General features: G+C 39.7%; 1 protein-coding gene across 1 annotated transcript in view; it reads left to right on the top strand.

The window, feature by feature from the left end:
- The window catches only part of DNAH10 (dynein axonemal heavy chain 10), a 49,973-nt gene that overhangs the window by 12,180 nt on the left and 19,869 nt on the right, over positions 1 to 17,924 (top strand). The window contains 33 exon segments of the mRNA XM_054516725.1: positions 112 to 588; positions 774 to 932; positions 1,267 to 1,392; positions 1,472 to 1,574; positions 1,807 to 1,985; positions 2,568 to 2,779; positions 3,077 to 3,233; positions 3,665 to 3,898; positions 4,000 to 4,125; positions 4,889 to 5,122; positions 5,619 to 5,842; positions 6,314 to 6,583; positions 6,670 to 6,853; positions 7,124 to 7,258; positions 7,622 to 7,774; positions 8,331 to 8,519; positions 8,622 to 8,768; positions 9,338 to 9,529; positions 9,694 to 9,812; positions 9,972 to 10,130; positions 10,423 to 10,558; positions 10,653 to 10,775; positions 10,947 to 11,081; positions 11,387 to 11,600; positions 11,858 to 11,977; positions 12,899 to 13,044; positions 13,455 to 13,607; positions 13,883 to 14,143; positions 14,788 to 14,960; positions 15,300 to 15,393; positions 16,425 to 16,592; positions 16,883 to 17,071; positions 17,690 to 17,861. Of these exon segments, the coding sequence (XP_054372700.1) occupies positions 112 to 588; positions 774 to 932; positions 1,267 to 1,392; positions 1,472 to 1,574; positions 1,807 to 1,985; positions 2,568 to 2,779; positions 3,077 to 3,233; positions 3,665 to 3,898; positions 4,000 to 4,125; positions 4,889 to 5,122; positions 5,619 to 5,842; positions 6,314 to 6,583; positions 6,670 to 6,853; positions 7,124 to 7,258; positions 7,622 to 7,774; positions 8,331 to 8,519; positions 8,622 to 8,768; positions 9,338 to 9,529; positions 9,694 to 9,812; positions 9,972 to 10,130; positions 10,423 to 10,558; positions 10,653 to 10,775; positions 10,947 to 11,081; positions 11,387 to 11,600; positions 11,858 to 11,977; positions 12,899 to 13,044; positions 13,455 to 13,607; positions 13,883 to 14,143; positions 14,788 to 14,960; positions 15,300 to 15,393; positions 16,425 to 16,592; positions 16,883 to 17,071; positions 17,690 to 17,861 (5,863 nt within the window).

Here is a 17,924-nt window from a genome sequence, read left to right as displayed (position 1 = left end):
TGGACTCAGTGATCTTAGAGGGCTTCCCAACCCAGCTGATTCTATCAATGATTTAACTAAAATGACTCCACAAGGGAACTGTTTTCTGACCCTGTCTTTAAAACTCTCCAGCACTTCACACGATGGATGCACGGGACGTGTATTGAATGCCCTCCTCAGCACGTCAGGGCTGATGAAGTTGTCACTTTCAGCTTTTACAGTGATGTCTCCCAGAGCCCTCTGGTAATTGAACAGGCTGTTCTCATCACTCAGAATATCCAAAAACTCCTGGAATCTCTCAGGAAGTGTTTGAACCAATGGAATAAGTATGACCAGCTGTGGAAATCAGACAAAGACGCAGTCCTGGACCGTTTAGCTGCAGAAAAGCCTCCCTGTGTTGTCTTTGATGAGCACTTGCAGTTCTATCTGACAGTAACTCAGGAAGTAACTCAATGGCCCTTGGTTAAAGATGAGCAATTTATCAGGCTTCAGCTGGTTCCTTTAGCCTCTGCAGTGCAGGAGAATGCTAAAAGCTGGATGATGTCACTTGGGAAGTTGCTTAATGAGTTAGCAAAAGAGGAGCTCCTCAGCCTTCAAGATAAGATTCAGGTAGGTGTTTTCAGCTTGGTTTTTTTTTTTTTTTTTTTTTTTTTTTTTTGTTGTTATCTTTATCACATAGACTAAGAAATGAATCTGGCATATTATTTGTTTGTGTTTTGTGTTTGACTCATTATTGTAATTCTGACAATTGCTTTGTCAGTGTTGATTCTGGAAAGGATCTTTACTTTTTACAGAAATTATCAGAGAATCTGAATAAACCCCCTGAAACCCTGGATGATCTCAGAGTTGTCCTGGGTGCATTTGCAGTGGTCAGAGACATTGCTGTTGAGGTGGAACTGAGCTACTTGGACATTGGAGAGAGATACAGAACTCTTGAATTGTACAATATTCCAGTAAGTTCATGTCTCATCAAACCTTTCAGATCTGAGATAAGGGCACAGATGCCTCACATGTGAATGAAGAAATATTTTCCTTTTAAGACGTGTTACAGAATTACAGTTATTGAGGTTTGAAGGGATGTCTTGAGACTGTAGTCCAGACTTCCTTCTCAAATCACCCCTGCCCACTTTAAAATGCACATATGGCATCTGTTTAAATCTGACTAAGGTCGCTTCAGTATTGGTTTTGTGTTTTGCAAATTTGTAATGTGAACATATATTCCTCACTTTCTTGTGAAGGTGTGTGTCTATTTAGGCCTTGTGAGAGGTGCTACTTGTTTTGTTTTAGGTACCTGAAGAAGAGCTAGAGCAGTCTGACAGTGTTAGGGAAGCGTGGGAGACTCTCCTTATGGAGGCAGCAGAAATCACTCGCAACCTAGATTGTAAAGGAGGTGTAAAAGAAGCATTCACAAAGGTAATACTTGTAATTAGTATAGAAAACAATTAGAAATGGGAACTGTTTAATAGAACTGTTTACATTATGTTCTTTTTAGGCGACAGAGCAACAAATTGCAAACTACAGCAAAGAGACAGAAGATTTTCTCCAGAAACTCTTGACTGAGGGGCCTGGTGTTGTTGGAGATGATCTTGATAAAGGTAGGTGGACTAATGTGTGTGAAGTGATGTTTTGAAAATATTAGTCTTTGGACAATTCAATTTTTATGCAAAACAAGAAAATTATGTTTTCCTTACTAATATACAAACTCATCAGCTGGGAATGTGAACATTTTTAGTACTGGAACATTCAGAGACTATATGCAAATTCTGTCTTATTTCCCATGATGATCCCTGTGATGATTTATCTGTAAAAATCCCTCTCCTTTTCCAGGACTAGAACTCATGGCTCTGTTTGAAAAAGAATTAGCGAGATTGGAAGAAAGGCAGCGGGAACTGGGCAGTGCTGAGAAACTTCTGGGCATGCCAGGAACAGTGTACCCAAATTTAATAAAAGCACAGCAAGATGCAAAAGCTATGAAGCAGGTCTATGACATTTATGCAGAACAAAAAGTGAGTGTCACCCTGGGTCTGCAGGGACACACATGTGTTCATGCACAGACACACAGCAAAGATGGGGACAAAAGAAGAGGCTGCATTGCCCCTGGTTACTGTCAACTCTGAACCCTTTGCATGGAATAATCTATGCCCTGTGAAATGATTTCAATATCATTGGTGCAGCACTAGCAGTGTCTCCATGGTGGACCAAACACATCCTCTCATCAGATGGGAACAGACTTCTCCCAGCCTCTTATAATTGTTGGATGGCATTTTAGTGCACATGGTTGCTGACCAGTTCAGTGAAACTGCTTTTGGATATAGGATGTGTACAGGTGACAGTGGATATTTCAGGCTTTAACTATTTTTTAAGAAGTTTTATTTTGCCAAAATTTAAATGCCCTGTAAAGTATGGTCCTGTTCTCCATCTTCCCTTTTTACTATTTTTTATGCAAGTGATTGTTTTTGGCTGTGAATCTGTCCTGGACATGAACTCGTCTCTCCCTATGTTTGTAAAATGTTCATACAATTACGTTTTGGGGGTCAAAACTAAAAGGAATATGAATTTTTTTCCCTTCTTAATGTCCTTGTTTGCAGGCAGCTAAAGAGAAATGGTCTAAGACACTCTGGATAAACCTCAATGTCAAGGTTCTTCAGGATGGAACTGAAGGATTTCTGAAAGCTGTTCGGAAGCTGCCCAGACAAGTGCGTGGTATGGCAATCTGTAAGCAACTGGATAAAAAACTGAAGGCTTTTCTAAACTCCATTCCTTTGTTGCTTGATTTGAAAAATGAAGCTTTAAGAGAAAGGTTTGTTTTGATTTATTTACATCACTATATATAGAAGTATTTGATGTGTTTTGTTAGAACTTTAATTTTCCATTACTGGGGTCATGCCGTGTCCTGGAGCTTTGGAAATTTATTTCTGCCTAGTGAACTTGTTAATAACCTGAAAGGTGCTGCAAAGACTGGGGTAATTTATTTATTCAGACTAGTAGTTCTTATTTAAACAGCAGAATGCTAAACATAAGTTCATTATTATATGTTACAGTTGTTTTTGTTTTTTACTGTGTTATGGTGTTAAACTGATGTCTCAATTCAAAACAGGCATTGGGAAGACCTTATGGAGAAAACAGGAACAAGATTTGAAATGAAAACAGAAACATTCACTTTGGAAAATATGTTTGCCATGGAACTTCACAAATACACCGTGGTTATCAGTGATATAGTTGGAACTGCTATTAAAGAGCTTAGCATTGAGAAGGTAATGTACTGAATTATAGAATCATTGTAAAACTAAAAAGACAAGGATGACAACAATCAGTTTTATTTAAGATTTTTAAATTGGCATAACCACAAGTTTGGCCATCTTCAGGGAGCTGCCATGAGCTACGTGAGCTGGGATTTACAGCTCTGTTAATGAGCTCCTACTGGGCACAGGATCCTTGCAGAATTGGGTTTGGCAGAAGCATATTGGATTTCTATGATTCCAGTAAGAAAGTTTGTCCTATGAAAATGGATCTGAAGAAGGATCAACTCTCTTGCTATCATTCTTTGAAATAAATTGCTTCTTTATAAACCAGAGTTAGAAAAGATGTAAAAATTTAGCTGAATTATCTGTTTCATTTTTTTGCTAAGATTATAGACGTCCAGTTTTGAAGACTGAAATATGCATTTTTTTATGTTCACATGCAGGGACTGAAGGAAATAATAGAAACGTGGGAAAATATGAAATTCCCTGTAGAAGTGTACACCAAAGGCACAGAGACACGAGGCTTTATTCTGGGATCTGTAGAGGAAATTTTAGAGACTCTTGATGACAACAATGTCAATCTTCAGAGTGTTTTGGGCAGTCGCTTTGTGGGTCCTTTTCTTTCAACCGCTCAAAAATGGGAAAAAACTCTGTCATTGATTAGTGAAGTAAGCGAGGTAGGAGGAAAGTGCTGGACTAAATAATTCATGTTTATTATTTATAATCCAAATTTTCCATTGTATTTCTGTTTCCTCTGATGGTAACGTTTGATTCGTAGATCTGGATATCAGTTCAGAGAAAATGGATGTACCTGGAGAGCATTTTTGTTGCTGGAGATATCAGAGCACAGCTTCCGGAGGAAGTCAAAATCTTTGACCGTGTAGACCAAATGTTTAAACAGGAAGTAACTGACTTGTGATCAGCGTATTTAGTGCATTTTGCTTCCAGTTCCATGGTTACCTATAGTCTTTTGTGACATGTGTAATACTGAGAATGATGTGCTATAGTTAATTGAATATGACATTAGGGAACCCAGGAATTTTCTGGTTTACTTCACATCTGTCAAAACCAGAAGACTTCTCCTGATTTAGCTAAGATGGGCAGATGGGAGATCCTTGGCTGGCAGCATGGAGTAGGCAGAATCTCCTTTTCCCTTCATTGTTTACAACTTTTTACTTTTACCTTGGTAAGAAGAAGCTTATATGTGTTCCTGTTGCTTGAGGACCTATGTACATGCTAAAAAGGCTTTCCTGCTTCATGCCACTGCTCCCATACTGAACACACATTCCTGGTATGAATATGGCTTCCTTACCTTCCTATGTGCAAAATTGAGAGAGTACTGTGATTTTGAAATATGATGTCTGATCACTCCTTGAAGTACCATTGGTACAGGAGCAGAGTCAGGTATGTGCTTAAGCTGGCCTGATTGCGGGGGATACTGGGTTTGTTGGGCTTACACTTGTTTTTATAGTTCTATCTCCATAAACACACTACCTTCATGTTTTCATACAGCACTGCAGCACCACAAAACCATTTCAAAACCTTTGATTCACTTCTATAAGGACCTGTACTGCTTGTGCTGTTTGCATGCTTTGTCATTAATGAAATATAATTTATACAACCTATTGCTGTTCAACATTTTCTAAACTCCCTTTCTCCCTGTATAGATAATGGAAGAAACTGAAAAAGACCCCATAATAAAAAATTGCTGTGAAGTCCCAAATCGTCTGTCAGACCTCCACCATATAAACGATGTGCTGGAGAAATGCCAGAAAAGCTTGAATGATTATTTGGATTCCAAGAGAAATGCTTTCCCCAGATTTTTCTTTATATCTGATGACGAGTTGCTCAGTATCCTTGGCAGCAGCAGTGCACTCTGTGTCCAGGAACACATGATAAAGGTACAATGTCTGGCTTTCCACAGTGTCTTGTGCTTTCAAGTGCTTAAAAGGTTTAACAGACTTTACTGTACATACTCATAAGGATGCATGAATATTTTTTGTATACAAAGAGAATCCTGGCAGCATCTTGAAGAAGCTTCTGAATAACCAGGTCAGATCTGATGCACAGTCTCTGCTGCATTTCACACTGCTTGGTAGCAATTATGGTAGAAGAACATTCAAGGTACACCAGAATGATCTATCATTAAAGAACTTTCCTCACAGATTGTAGCTCCTCCTAACTCTTATTTTCTAGGGGAAAAAAAAAAAATCAGTGTCATTCTGCCCTGATTATTTGCTTGATATTCTGCAGTTCTGCTGCTGGACTATACATCAGCATTTATGCTTGATTACTTAGGAGTCAGATCCATTTCTCTGGAGGAGAGCTGGGGTTGCATACACTTACATTTGGAGGCTTTGTTTCTAAAATGTGAATTTCTTTGTTGGTGCATTTCAGATGTTTGATAATGTAGCCGCGCTGAGGTTCAAGGACGGTGACAATGATGAGAAGATTGCCACAGCCATGATCTCAGCAGAGGGGGAGGTGATGGAGTTCAGGCAGGATGTCCATGCTGTGGGCAGAGTGGAGAATTGGATGACAGTAGTGCTGGAGGAAATGAGACGGAGCAACCGCTGCCTCACCAAGGAAGCCATTTTTCGATATTGTGAAGACAGAAGCAGGTGAAACAATCAGTGTCAAGGGTAACAGAAATAACCTGATGTGTTAATGATATAGAAAAGTTAAGGCATAATTTTACAATTCCTGCACAATTTAGTCTGTATTTCTCTATGTGGAGGGATAGAATACATTCACATGCACTATTTTAACCAACCCTGAAGTATGCATAATCTCTCATATCTATTTTCTTTAATCTTGAGTTATATTTTTGGTGTTCAGTAGGTTTTTCTCACAATGAATACCACTTGGAAATTTTATACCTGGAACAAACAGCTTTTCTATCAGAATATTTCCTAGGCTTTTGAAATCCCCCAGCATACTTTGATAGAATTCTGTGTATCTCTGAAAAGTTTGGCTTGTGTTGTAGCTGTTGCAGGTGGAACTTCTTTTTTGTTGTAGTGTTTTTTTTTTTCTTTTTCTTTCCTGATCAGTTACTTAAAATAAACAGTAATTCATGTATGTGTTTTCCATAGAGTTGATTGGATGTTGCTCTTCCAAGGCATGATGGTGCTTGCTGCTAATCAAGTGTGGTGGACTTGGGAGGTAGAGGATGTCTTTCGGAAAGTGAAAATGGGAGAAAAGCAGGCAATGAAATTTTATGCTAAAAAAATGCACAAGCAAATCGATGACCTGGTGACCCGCATTATGACGCCCTTGAGCAAAAACGACAGGAAAAAATACAACACTGTTCTCATCATCGACGTGCACGCCAGAGACATCATCGATATATTCGTCAGAGACAGGTAAGCACCACCTGCAGCTCCTGAGCCAACACCAAATCTTGGAGCTGTGCTGCCATCCTCTTGGCTGACGTGAGCTCTGTGTGCAGCATTCTGCAGGCTCAGGAGTTCGAGTGGGAGAGCCAGCTGCGCTTTTACTGGGAGCGCGAGCCGGACGAGCTGATGGTGCGGCAGTGCACCGGCGCCTTCTCCTACGGCTACGAGTACATGGGGCTCAACGGGCGCCTCGTCATCACCCCGCTCACCGACCGCATCTACCTCACCCTCACGCAGGTGCGCCCTCAGGGACACTGTGCTAACAAGCCCCTGTTACACTTAGGCACATCCTGCTTTTATTGCCTCCTCCTGCTGTCTCCCAGCGTGAATGCCAAGATGTTTGAAATCAGTTGTGATATCCTTCTCACCTCATTGCTGTTAAGACAATGTAGAAGGCGTTCACAAAGTTTGAAGTTTTTTGTACCCAAGGATTCATTTGTGGTTTTGTTACCAATCTAGCATAAATCTAATTCAAGCTGTGCTTTGCTTTTTGGTTTGTCTTCAAAGGCTCTGTCAATGTTTTTGGGAGGAGCACCAGCAGGGCCAGCAGGTACAGGGAAGACAGAAACAACCAAGGATCTGGCCAAAGCACTGGGCTTGCTGTGTGTAGTGACAAACTGTGGAGAAGGCATGGACTTCAAAGTAAGAGTTAAAGATCTGTGTTCTCTGATAAAATGCCAATTTCTGCTCTTTATCAGTGCCCACGATCATACTCTGAACTGCTACATAAGTATCTCCCTTAGAGATGCTCTGCTGTTGATAATTAAATTTAGTAAATCAAAAGTGTCGATTTTGAATAAATTCCTGAAGGAATTTCAGGCCCTTTCAAGCAGGGGAGCAATGACTGTATGGTATGTGTTTAAGTTTATGATAGGCAATCTGCACTTGGCAAGTAATTATTAGAGGTTTATCCACCATTAAGTATTTTAGCGTGTTCCAAAGTTTTTTGATGCTGAATGTTTTATGTAGTCAGTGTTGAGAAGTTTTTCTTGTTGCTCCTTTTAGGCAATGGGTAAAATTTTCTCAGGCCTCGCCCAGTGTGGTGCATGGGGATGCTTTGATGAATTCAATCGCATCGATGCTTCTGTGCTCTCAGTCATCTCTTCCCAGATTCAGACAATCCGAAATGCTTTAATGAATGGGTGGAAAAGATTTCAGGTAAACATTTAAAAAGAGAAGTAATTGTGAAGGCTAATCTTGGTGTTCAGGGCAAGATACAGGGTTAGACCCCATCATTAGATCAAAGGGCTGCTGCTTCTGTATTTTGTTTGTGCTGAACATTTCAAACTCCAGAGTATGTACTTTCAGTTTGAAAGATGTTAAATCCTTGCTGATTGCCTAATCCTTTGCTAGGTTGTTCCTTTGTGAAATGAGATAAAAGTGATCTTAATAGGATAATAGCAAGTAAATGGGGTGATAGTCTAGTAGTAATGAGGAACAGCAGTAATTTAACTTGATGTGGATTGTGAGGCTTTATTTACTGATGCTTATTGGAATTAAAAAACCTCAGACTGAAAATTTGAGGCTTGTGAAATATCTTAAAGAAGGTGCGTTCATCCCATTGTTTGTATCACGATGACTTTCTAAAGCTAAATATTTTAGCACCTTGTCCTAAGTGGGTGCCCCAGTATTATTAGTTTTCTCTTTGAGCAAATAGTATTATTTTTTTTTAGTTCCTAATTCACATTGTTCTAATGTTTTCTTATGCCTTTAGTTTGAAGGACAGGAGATTTCCCTTGATAGCCGTATTGGCATTTTCATTACAATGAATCCTGGTTATGCTGGCCGGACTGAGCTCCCTGAGTCTGTGAAAGCTCTGTTCAGGCCTGTGGTTGTTATTGTACCAGATCTTCAGCAGATCTGTGAAATAATGCTGTTTTCTGAAGGGTTCCTTACAGCAAAGGTAAGAAGATTCTATTGTTACCCATACCCATGTACCTACCCATGTTTGCATGGCCAGTAGCAATGTCCACATTTGTGATCATTTAATTTAAATCTCAAACAGGTCCTTGCCAAAAAGATGACAGTGCTGTACAAGTTGGCAAGGGAACAGCTTTCTAAACAACATCACTATGATTTTGGACTGCGGGCCCTTAAGTCAGTGTTGGTAATGGCTGGAGAATTGAAAAGAGGATCAGCAGACCTGGATGAGGTAGATTTGCTGCTTAGTTACCCTGGGCATATAGTCTTTTCTTCATTAGAAAGGTAATGTGTTTCCCCATCTGATGTAGTTTGTCTGGTTTGGAAATAGGAACATTGGTGTTATTTGTCTTATTATTTGCCTTTGTTCTTATTGAGTTTCTTTGTGCTTTCTGCCATTGGAACTCCAGTCAAAGTAGGGAAATGTATGGAAAATGAGATATTTTCCTGCTTATTAAGTCCAGGATGCAAATAGCGAGATGAATATCTCTGGATGACTAGCAAAAACTGGTTTTTGAACAGTGAGTACTCCAGCTTGGGGAAGCTGTGGTGTGGGCCACTGCAGCCATTTGGCATTTGATTAACATGGTAGGAAAAGGCAGTGTATTATTCTTAGTTATTGATATGCTTAATCCACACAAAATAACCTCTGTTGTTTCCACTAGGAACTGATGACAAAAAAAATTCTAAAAGCTGCACTGAAATAATTGAGCAATAGCTTTTAAAGATTTTAAGTTTGGAAGTACCTCATTTTAGCTAATAAATATTTGATAAAGATTGATTTTGCTGTGTTTTGTCTAGGATGTGGTACTAATGAGAGCTCTGCGAGACATGAATCTTCCTAAATTTGTGTTTGAAGATGTACCTCTCTTCCTTGGCCTAATCTCTGACCTCTTTCCTGGCCTGGATTGCCCTCGAGTCCGCTACCCTGACCTTAATGATGCTGTAGAACAAGTGCTGGAAGAACGGGGTTATATTGTTCTACCAGTCCAGGTATAAAACATGTTAATTGCTTGAGGTTTTGTAGTAAATGTGAGGCTACAGGTGCACTGTGCACTCTGGAGTGGCTCCAGGAAAATTTATCTGATATGGACCCACTGCTAACCTTGTCCAGAGAGGTATGACAGCAATCTACTGAATCCATGTTTATTTTTCAGGTGGATAAAGTAATTCAGATGTACGAGACAATGTTAACTCGTCACACTACAATGGTGGTTGGACCTACTGGAGGTGGCAAGACAGTTGTTATTAAAACCTTGTGCCAGGCCCAAAACAAGTGAGTGTAGAATGTAAACCAGGCTGTAAAATGGCCCAGTCTGTACTACTCAGCCCTGTCCAGCCATGACAGGATCAACAGCTGCCCAGGGTATTTGCTTGGGTTAGCATGAGATGACAGTGTGACATTGTACTGTTGCTTTTCTTGCTGTATCTTTAGGCTGGGGTTATTGACAAAGCTTTACACACTGAACCCTAAAGCTATGAGTGTGATTGAGCTGTATGGGATCCTTGACCCTGTCTCACGAGACTGGACAGATGGAGTCCTGTCAAACATTTTTCGGGACATCAACAGACCCACTGACAAGAAAGAGCGAAGGTAGGCAGCTAGAAATCATTGTGGTGGTTTTGAGATCCTGGGGTTTACATAAATTTAAAAAAAATCGATATGGCACTATTTAAAAAAACAAATGCTAAATAAATAGAAAGTGTGGGGAGCTCTTTCTGTTGCCTGTGAGTTCCTAGTCTCAGTGAAACGATGCAATTATAAAAAATGAATTCAGAGACTTCAAAAACCTGACTGACAAAGGCACCATTGTTGACACTTCCGAATTCAGAAATATGTTAGGAAAATCAGGGATCAGTCAGTGCCTCATGGCTCTTGTACACAGGTACATTCTCTTTGATGGAGATGTGGATGCTCTCTGGGTTGAAAACATGAATTCTGTCATGGATGACAACAAGTTACTGACCCTGGCCAACGGGGAGCGGATTAGGCTTCAGGCACACTGTGCTTTGTTGTTTGAGGTAAGAAATGACTGTGCCATTTAATACACAGATGGGGCTTCAAGGCCTGAAAAGCAGTTACAGTTTACCATTATCTTGTGTGATTCTTTTATAGGTTGGGGACTTACAGTATGCATCTCCTGCCACAGTATCCCGCTGCGGAATGGTCTTTGTAGATCCTAAAAATCTGAGATATGAGCCCTACTGGCAGAAGTGGGTCAAAAAAAGAGAAAATGAGGTGGGAATTTCTGCACTTGTTCAGAGTATTTGTATTGAACTGTGTAGACAGTCTTTGGTAGAATTGATTCCTTCAAGAACAATCATATCTGGTCAGCCAGGTATTGATGGGAAGCTCTGCTGTCAATATTTTTCTTTCCAGCTGAATTATTGTCTTTTTTGTGTTCCTTAGGAAGAGAAAGTGGAATTGGATCGTCTCTTTCAGAAGTACGTGCCTTACCTTATTGATATGATCATAGAGGGAATTGTGGATGGCAAACAGGAACGAAAGCTGAAGACCATTATTCCTCAAACAGATTTAAATATGGTAAGAAACAGAGAATAAAGATTGAACACATTTAACTAAAAAGAAAACGGAATGATGGAGAAAGTAAAACCTTCCCAAAGAAAGAACAGGAGGAGAGTCTGTGCTGAAATGCCAGTTTCCTGCTGATGGGCACACAGAGACACCAAACCAATCAGCACCTAACAATGCTCTTCTACTCAACTTAATACATACAGCAGTAGATCCATTTGTAAGAACAAAAGACCAGCAATCAGCTGAAAAGATATTAAGAGTTTTCATGCATCTAAAGGGCAATTTTCTTTACAGCTTTGTCCTTTTTCCAACAGATCGTGCAGTTGACTGTGATGCTGGATGTCCTACTTGTGCAGCCTGCAAATCCTAATGTTCTGGAGTGTTTTTTCTTGGAAGCTTTGTATTGCTCCTTAGGTGCTTCTCTTCTTGATTCTGGGAGAATTAAATTTGATGAAAACGTTAAACGTATTTCCTGCATGACTGTTGTTCACAGTGAGGGTGTCCTGGCTAAGCCAGGGGAGCTGCCAGGTAGGATCTTGTCAAATTTAATGACAAAATTTTAATCTGAATGCCATTCATTGTAATAGAAAAGTGATAGTTTTCATGAAAGTGCTAGAGTAGAGGAATTTTGGCTGATGACTTAGTGAGTTAATGACTTGTAAGTAGAACAAAGTGTTGCCCAACTTGGTCTATAATCTTACCCTTCATTTTCATCTCAATCAGAATGTTTTCTTAGGAAATATTTCAGTGTCCTGAAAAACTTGCAGTTGCTTAATGCTTTGCAGGTCAGCTGCCAACTTTGTATGACTTCCATTTTGATGAATCTCAAAAAATGTGGGTACCTTGGATGCAACTTGTTCCTGAATATATTCATAATCCTGAAGTGAAATTTCTTGACATTCTAGGTGAGTATAAGATAAAATACAGCGATGATGTGCTTTTAATTCGTAATGTGCCACCACTGAGTGCATGGCAACTTAGCATGAGACATCCTTTTTCTGTACTAAAGGTCATCTACTCAGCTTCAGTTTTTGTGATGGCACAAATCAGTTTCTTTAAAGTTCTTTTCAAAGTCATTTAGCAGTCATAAAGTTGATGTTTACAGCATTGTGTAATAAAAAAATGAGGAAAGGATGAAGGCACGTTTCAGTCAATGAAGGTTCTTTAGGAGCTAATAATGCCTTTTAAAAGCTGGAATAGCAGAAAATTCACAGTTTGCTATACCAGAAATTCTAGGAAAACATCAGCTTGTGTTTCAGGTATTCAGTAGATAAAAATTGCATTCTTAGGGCTGCTATTGGTTGTTACTTGAAGCATTGCCTAATGGTGCTTTTCATAGTTGAGACAAATTTGGGCACATTAATGTACAGTGATACTCCAGCAAGCACAGGTTAACTTCACTGACACAAGAGATAAATTTATAATCTCTGAAGTTGCTCCAAATGCAGTCAATTCACATAGAAAAAAATTCATCTCTGTAGAGTTCTGTGAAAAATGCTTATGATCCAAATAAATCCTGATTATATCCTTGAAATAGGGATTAAATGGAGCTTAACCAAACCATGGCCCTCCTATATGAAAGATAACTTCTTTTTTAGTCTATATATGTGGAAGAAAACATCCCAATGACAAAGACTGAAAAGAGATGGTTAAGCAATTAAAATTTTCCTTCAGCATTGTTAGTGAATTGATAATTCATCTTATGTCTTTGTGCAACTGCATGTTAATACCTTGAGGGTGTGTTCCAGCACTATTCTATAAATCTAAATCCCCCAGCTGTAGTGCATTTTCATTTAGCCAGGGATTGTGTTGCTGCTCTTTTTCAGTGCCCACAGTGGATACCACACGCACTGCGTGGTTACTGGGACAGATGGTCAAAGTGAAACGCCCCGTTGTTCTTGTAGGTGAATCGGGCACATCTAAGACAGCCACTACACAGAACTTCCTAAGCAATCTGGACAAAGACCTTAATGTATGTGTGAGGCATTTTGCCCTGTTTGTAAAGCTGCATTTTCATCTTTGCCCTTGTGTAAAATTTGCATTGTGAAGCCTGATTCTGTGGGTTGCAATATTGACTTGGGTAATGTGACTGCACGCTCCAGACCCAAAGTGTGTGACTGATTTGAAAATCCTTCAAGATCAAAGATGTTTTGTCCTCTTTTACTTTGTACAGACTTAATTATATAAAGTAAAAATATATTGTCAAAGTGCTGAGGGTGGGCTTACTTTTCTTTGTCACGTGTAATTCAAGTGAGTAGTGGACCTGAGCAGCCTTTCCTCTATGTCTGACAGCTAATATAAAAAATATTTTTGAATGCTCCAGTAAAAAATAAAAACCAACAAAACAGGTTAGAGTCCATTCTTATGATCTCCTGTTTGCAGCTGGTGCTGGTAATTAACTTCTCTTCTCGTACAACATCCCTGGACATTCAGAGAAACCTGGAGACAAATGTAGAAAAACGAACTAAAGACACTTTTGGCCCTCCCATGGGAAAACGTCTCCTTGTGTTCATGGATGATATGAATATGCCAAAGGTAAGATGTCAATATCTTTTCCAGGTAGTATAGAAACATTTGGGCTGGTACTGACATGGTCCCTGCAATCACAAATCCAGTGTGCATTTAGTTTATCTCAGAGAAGAGGAGACATTAGGATGAGTGTTCACAATCGATGCCAGAGCTTTACAAAGTGTCCCTTGGTCCCTGTAATGTTCTCCTGAGTATGGAACCCAATTTTCCCACAATAAAGCAGTAACTGGTGAGCTATTGGACTGTGCTTTGATGTATCCTGACTCCTGTGTATCCTGCAGGTTGATGAGTATGGCACACAACAGCCCATTGCCCTGCTGAAGCTGCTGCTGGAGAAAGGTTTCATGTACGATCGCGGTAAAGAGATGAACATTAAATTTCTTCGAGACCTGGGTTTTGTTGCTGCCATGGGCAAAGCTGGAGGAGGTCGGAATGAAGTTGACCCTCGATTCACCTCACTCTTCAGTGTTTTTAACATCCCTTTTCCTTCTGAGCAATCACTGAATTTGATCTACTTCTCCATCCTAAAAGGCCACACTGCGGTAATTTCACTGTTTTTAAAGGATTGCTCAACAGGTGTATTATTTTTAAATAGACATTTATTTCTATGTTGTTGCAAGATCTGAAATCTTTGTTACCTTTTTTTTTTTTTTTTGTACCTAGAACCTCACATAAACCTTTCTTTTCCTCTTCTTTTCTCAATGGGTTTTACATTGCTTGGATAAGTTCTTGTGTGATATGTAAACAGTCAAGCCAGCATATAATTTATAAACCTGGGGCTTTTCATTTGTTGAAATGTGTGAGTGACTTGGTTACAGTTCCTTTAAGCAAATACACAAAGATCTGAAAATTCTTTCCTGAATGAGTGTGAAAAATGTAATATAATGGAACAGACTGCATTACTGGCAAGGTACTTGCAACATTAGATAAGAAAAAAGCAGTTTAATTATTTTGCTATAGAAATCTTGGAGGAATTCCAGTCAGTGAGTTTGATGTTATCATGAGCACTCAGAAGGTTCCAGAGTGAAGATGGAGCCTGCCCTAAACATTTAATTGCAGAATAGTCATACTACAGAGAACTTTTGAACCAAACAGGTTTAAAAGCTGGAAAGCAGATTATGTTTAATAGCATTGAATTCTGTCTGGGCAGTCTCATGAAAACACCTCTTCTTTCTCATGTTTGCAGAACTTTAATGAGTCCATATCAGCCATTTCGGACAAGATTACTCAGTGTACTTTGGAACTTTATAAAATGATCGTTACTGAGCTGCCGCCTACTCCTTCCAAATTCCACTACATTTTTAACCTGCGGGATCTTTCCAGGGTCTATAATGGACTTGTTCTTACAGATGCAGAAAGGTAAGAATAGAAAAATTGTAATTAGTGGTCCCACACCTATTTTTTTTTGGGAATCTGAATGAAGTTGAGGTAATTTGGTACAGGAAATCAGTCACATTTGGTCACTTTTCATTAAACCACAATGAGAAATAGAACATCCTAAATTGTGACCTTACTCTCTATGCCAAACACTGATGCATGAGTCTCTCTTAAATAAGATACCAGAGGTAAAAATGCAAAAGAACCAAATTATAAAGAGTAAAAGGGTCAATCCAGAATTTGGTCCTTGTTATTAACCATATGGCCTTAGGAATCACGTCAGCTCATTTGGTGCAGTCTGATACTGTGGTGTTATTTCAGGTTTCACACAGTGACCCAGATGGTGAGAGTTTGGAGAAATGAGTGCCTGAGGGTTTTCCATGACAGGTTGATAAATGAAGCAGACAAAGAATTGGTGAGTAATTTCTTTCAGTTTTTTAGTAGTCACTGACTATTATTATGGCAATTAATTTGCAACAGCAACACTACCAAGTGTTGGGCTTGGATCTTGCTGTCCGACTGCAGATTTGTGTAAGCAATATGTTGCTCATTAATTTAAAAGGAAGATTTTTTCCTAAAACAATATGGGCAGACTAAGAAAGCAGATCTACTGAAGGAATGGAAAATATCACTCGGTTTGCCTGTCCAGGAAAATTGATTGGCAGAAGTACAGGTGACAGAGTGTGAAAGAAGTACAGGAAAAAACTCAGGAAATCACTTCAAGTCAGTATTTTCCTTCAGGAAGGATTGTACCACAATGTGACTGTACATCAAGTAGTAAAAACAATAAAAGCCAAATTCTTACACAGTGAATTCAGTTCTGGCTGTTGTGCAAATTGGAAAATGCTTCAAATTATATCTTTAAGCACAAAAGAGAACAATGCCAATTTTAAACCTTGAGATTTAGGAGAGAAATTGAGATAAAGTCTACTCATCTATAAGCAACCTGCTCTGCTTTGGGAGTTGCTTAGATAAAAAGAGGTAGGCCAAGAAGGCTTCAGATTTTTCTAGTTAAAGCTTTCTCCTCTAACATACAAAGATACATGTCCAGCTCAATTTTCCCAATGCAGAATATTAATGCAGACTTTGAAACTTTGTGAGAGATCTTTCTGGTGAGACATCTATGAATGCTGAAAAGGGAAGTTTATTAATATACTGTTTACATCAATATATGAGAAGGTGTTTTATTTAACAGGCTTCTCCCTTTTTGTTTTGATGTTGTACAGTTGATTGGCTTGAACCATTCTTGAACTGCCTATTAGATAATTTTAATCATACACAGAATACAGAAGGGGGCTGTAATCTTTGGATCTTCTAGTGACATAAGTCTCACCTTGAAATAAATCAGTGTTTGAGCAAGAATCTGCATTGTCACCTTTCTAAGTATTACTGGGTTCACAATCAAATGCTTTGTTGTATTGCCTGACTCATTTCATGTCCGTGAAGGTACAAGGCCATATAAAATCCTTGGTTGAAGAACATTTCCCGGATCACCTGGAGCACGTCATGAGGGATCCCATTCTTTTTGGAGATTTCAGAACAGCAATGAATGAGGCAGAACCTCGTCTTTATGAAGATATCCAAGATTATGAATTAGCAAAAGCTCTCTTTAAGGTAGAGTGCGTCAGCTGGGAACTGTGCCTGAGGAACGGGCAGGAGCCTGCCTCAAACTGCAGGAAATCTGTTCTTTTCTGTGTGCACACAGAACTTTATGTGCTTCAATGCCCATTTGGGGTTTGCAGTGATGAAAACTGAGGATCAGCTACAGAGTCAGCAGTGTTTTCCAATAGTTCATATTCCCTGAGGATTGGGAAAGGAATAATGCTGCTGAGTGGGCTATTTTCTTAATGTTATTAATTGTTTCATTGGTCTCCTAGTAACATTCTGTTCACCTTTCTCTGAAGGAAATTTTGGATGACTACAACGAGTACCATATTAAAATGAATCTGGTTCTTTTTGATGATGCTCTGGAGCATTTAATCCGTATCCATCGCATCATCCGGATGGACCGCGGGCACGCCCTGCTCATCGGGGTGGGAGGCTCAGGAAAGCAGTCCCTGACCAAACTGGCTGCTCACACAGCTGGATGTGAGGTTAGCAACCCTGCGTCTTGGCTGGGAAAAAAGACAAGGAAAGTAAAACTGTGATTGGGATTAAACTGGGGATGGGAGTGAGTCAGTCAGTCAAGACAAGATCAGGCTGGCAGCTCTTCCCTGTGGAAAGAGACCCAGGTGAGGTGATTGCCAGGAAAGCCAAGATGATGACTGTGTGTGATCTGGACAGGAAGCTGTCAGTGCCTGAATCTGGGTTTTGGTACTGGGGAAGGAAAACAAGGATGGGCTTGGTGATGAACAGCTAATTGTCCCTAACTACTGCTGTTGATGCTTGAATGTGTTACAGCAGCACTCCAGTGCTGCTTGAGGAGCCTTGTTGTGATTGATCCTGTATTATTTCAGAGAGGAAATGTTCCTCTCAGAGGCATTTTACTTTAAAAGGCTTGGAAGGAAAGAACAAAAAAGGAGCATGAACACAAAGCAATTTTGAAAAGGCAAGCCTGCAGTGTTGTACAAATGCACAATTTTATTAATACCTAAACATTTACTGATGACTGGGGCCAAACCAACCCCCTTGATTCAGTCTAAGTGAAATTCAGAGTTGCCATCATGTCTTGGGTCCATCTGTGTCTTCTCAGTGTATGTTTTCATCCTTAGGTATTTGAGATCATCTTGAGTCGAGGATATGGACAAAATAATTTCCGAGAGGATTTGAAAAGTTTGTACGAGAAGTTGGGTATTTACGACAAGTCAGTGGTCTTCTTGTTCACAGATGGCCATGTGGCAGAGGAGAGTTTCCTGGAACTCATCAACAACATGCTGACTTCAGGTGCCACTGGCAGCCTCTCTGCTTGTACCCTTGATAATGCTGATACTGGTTCACCCTGTGTCC

This window comes from Molothrus ater, chromosome 18 (genome assembly GCF_012460135.2).
Source record: "Molothrus ater isolate BHLD 08-10-18 breed brown headed cowbird chromosome 18, BPBGC_Mater_1.1, whole genome shotgun sequence".
Taxonomy (NCBI): domain Eukaryota; kingdom Metazoa; phylum Chordata; class Aves; order Passeriformes; family Icteridae; genus Molothrus; species Molothrus ater.
Note: the sequence above shows the minus strand (reverse complement) of the source record. Positions and strands in the feature narration are given on the sequence as shown.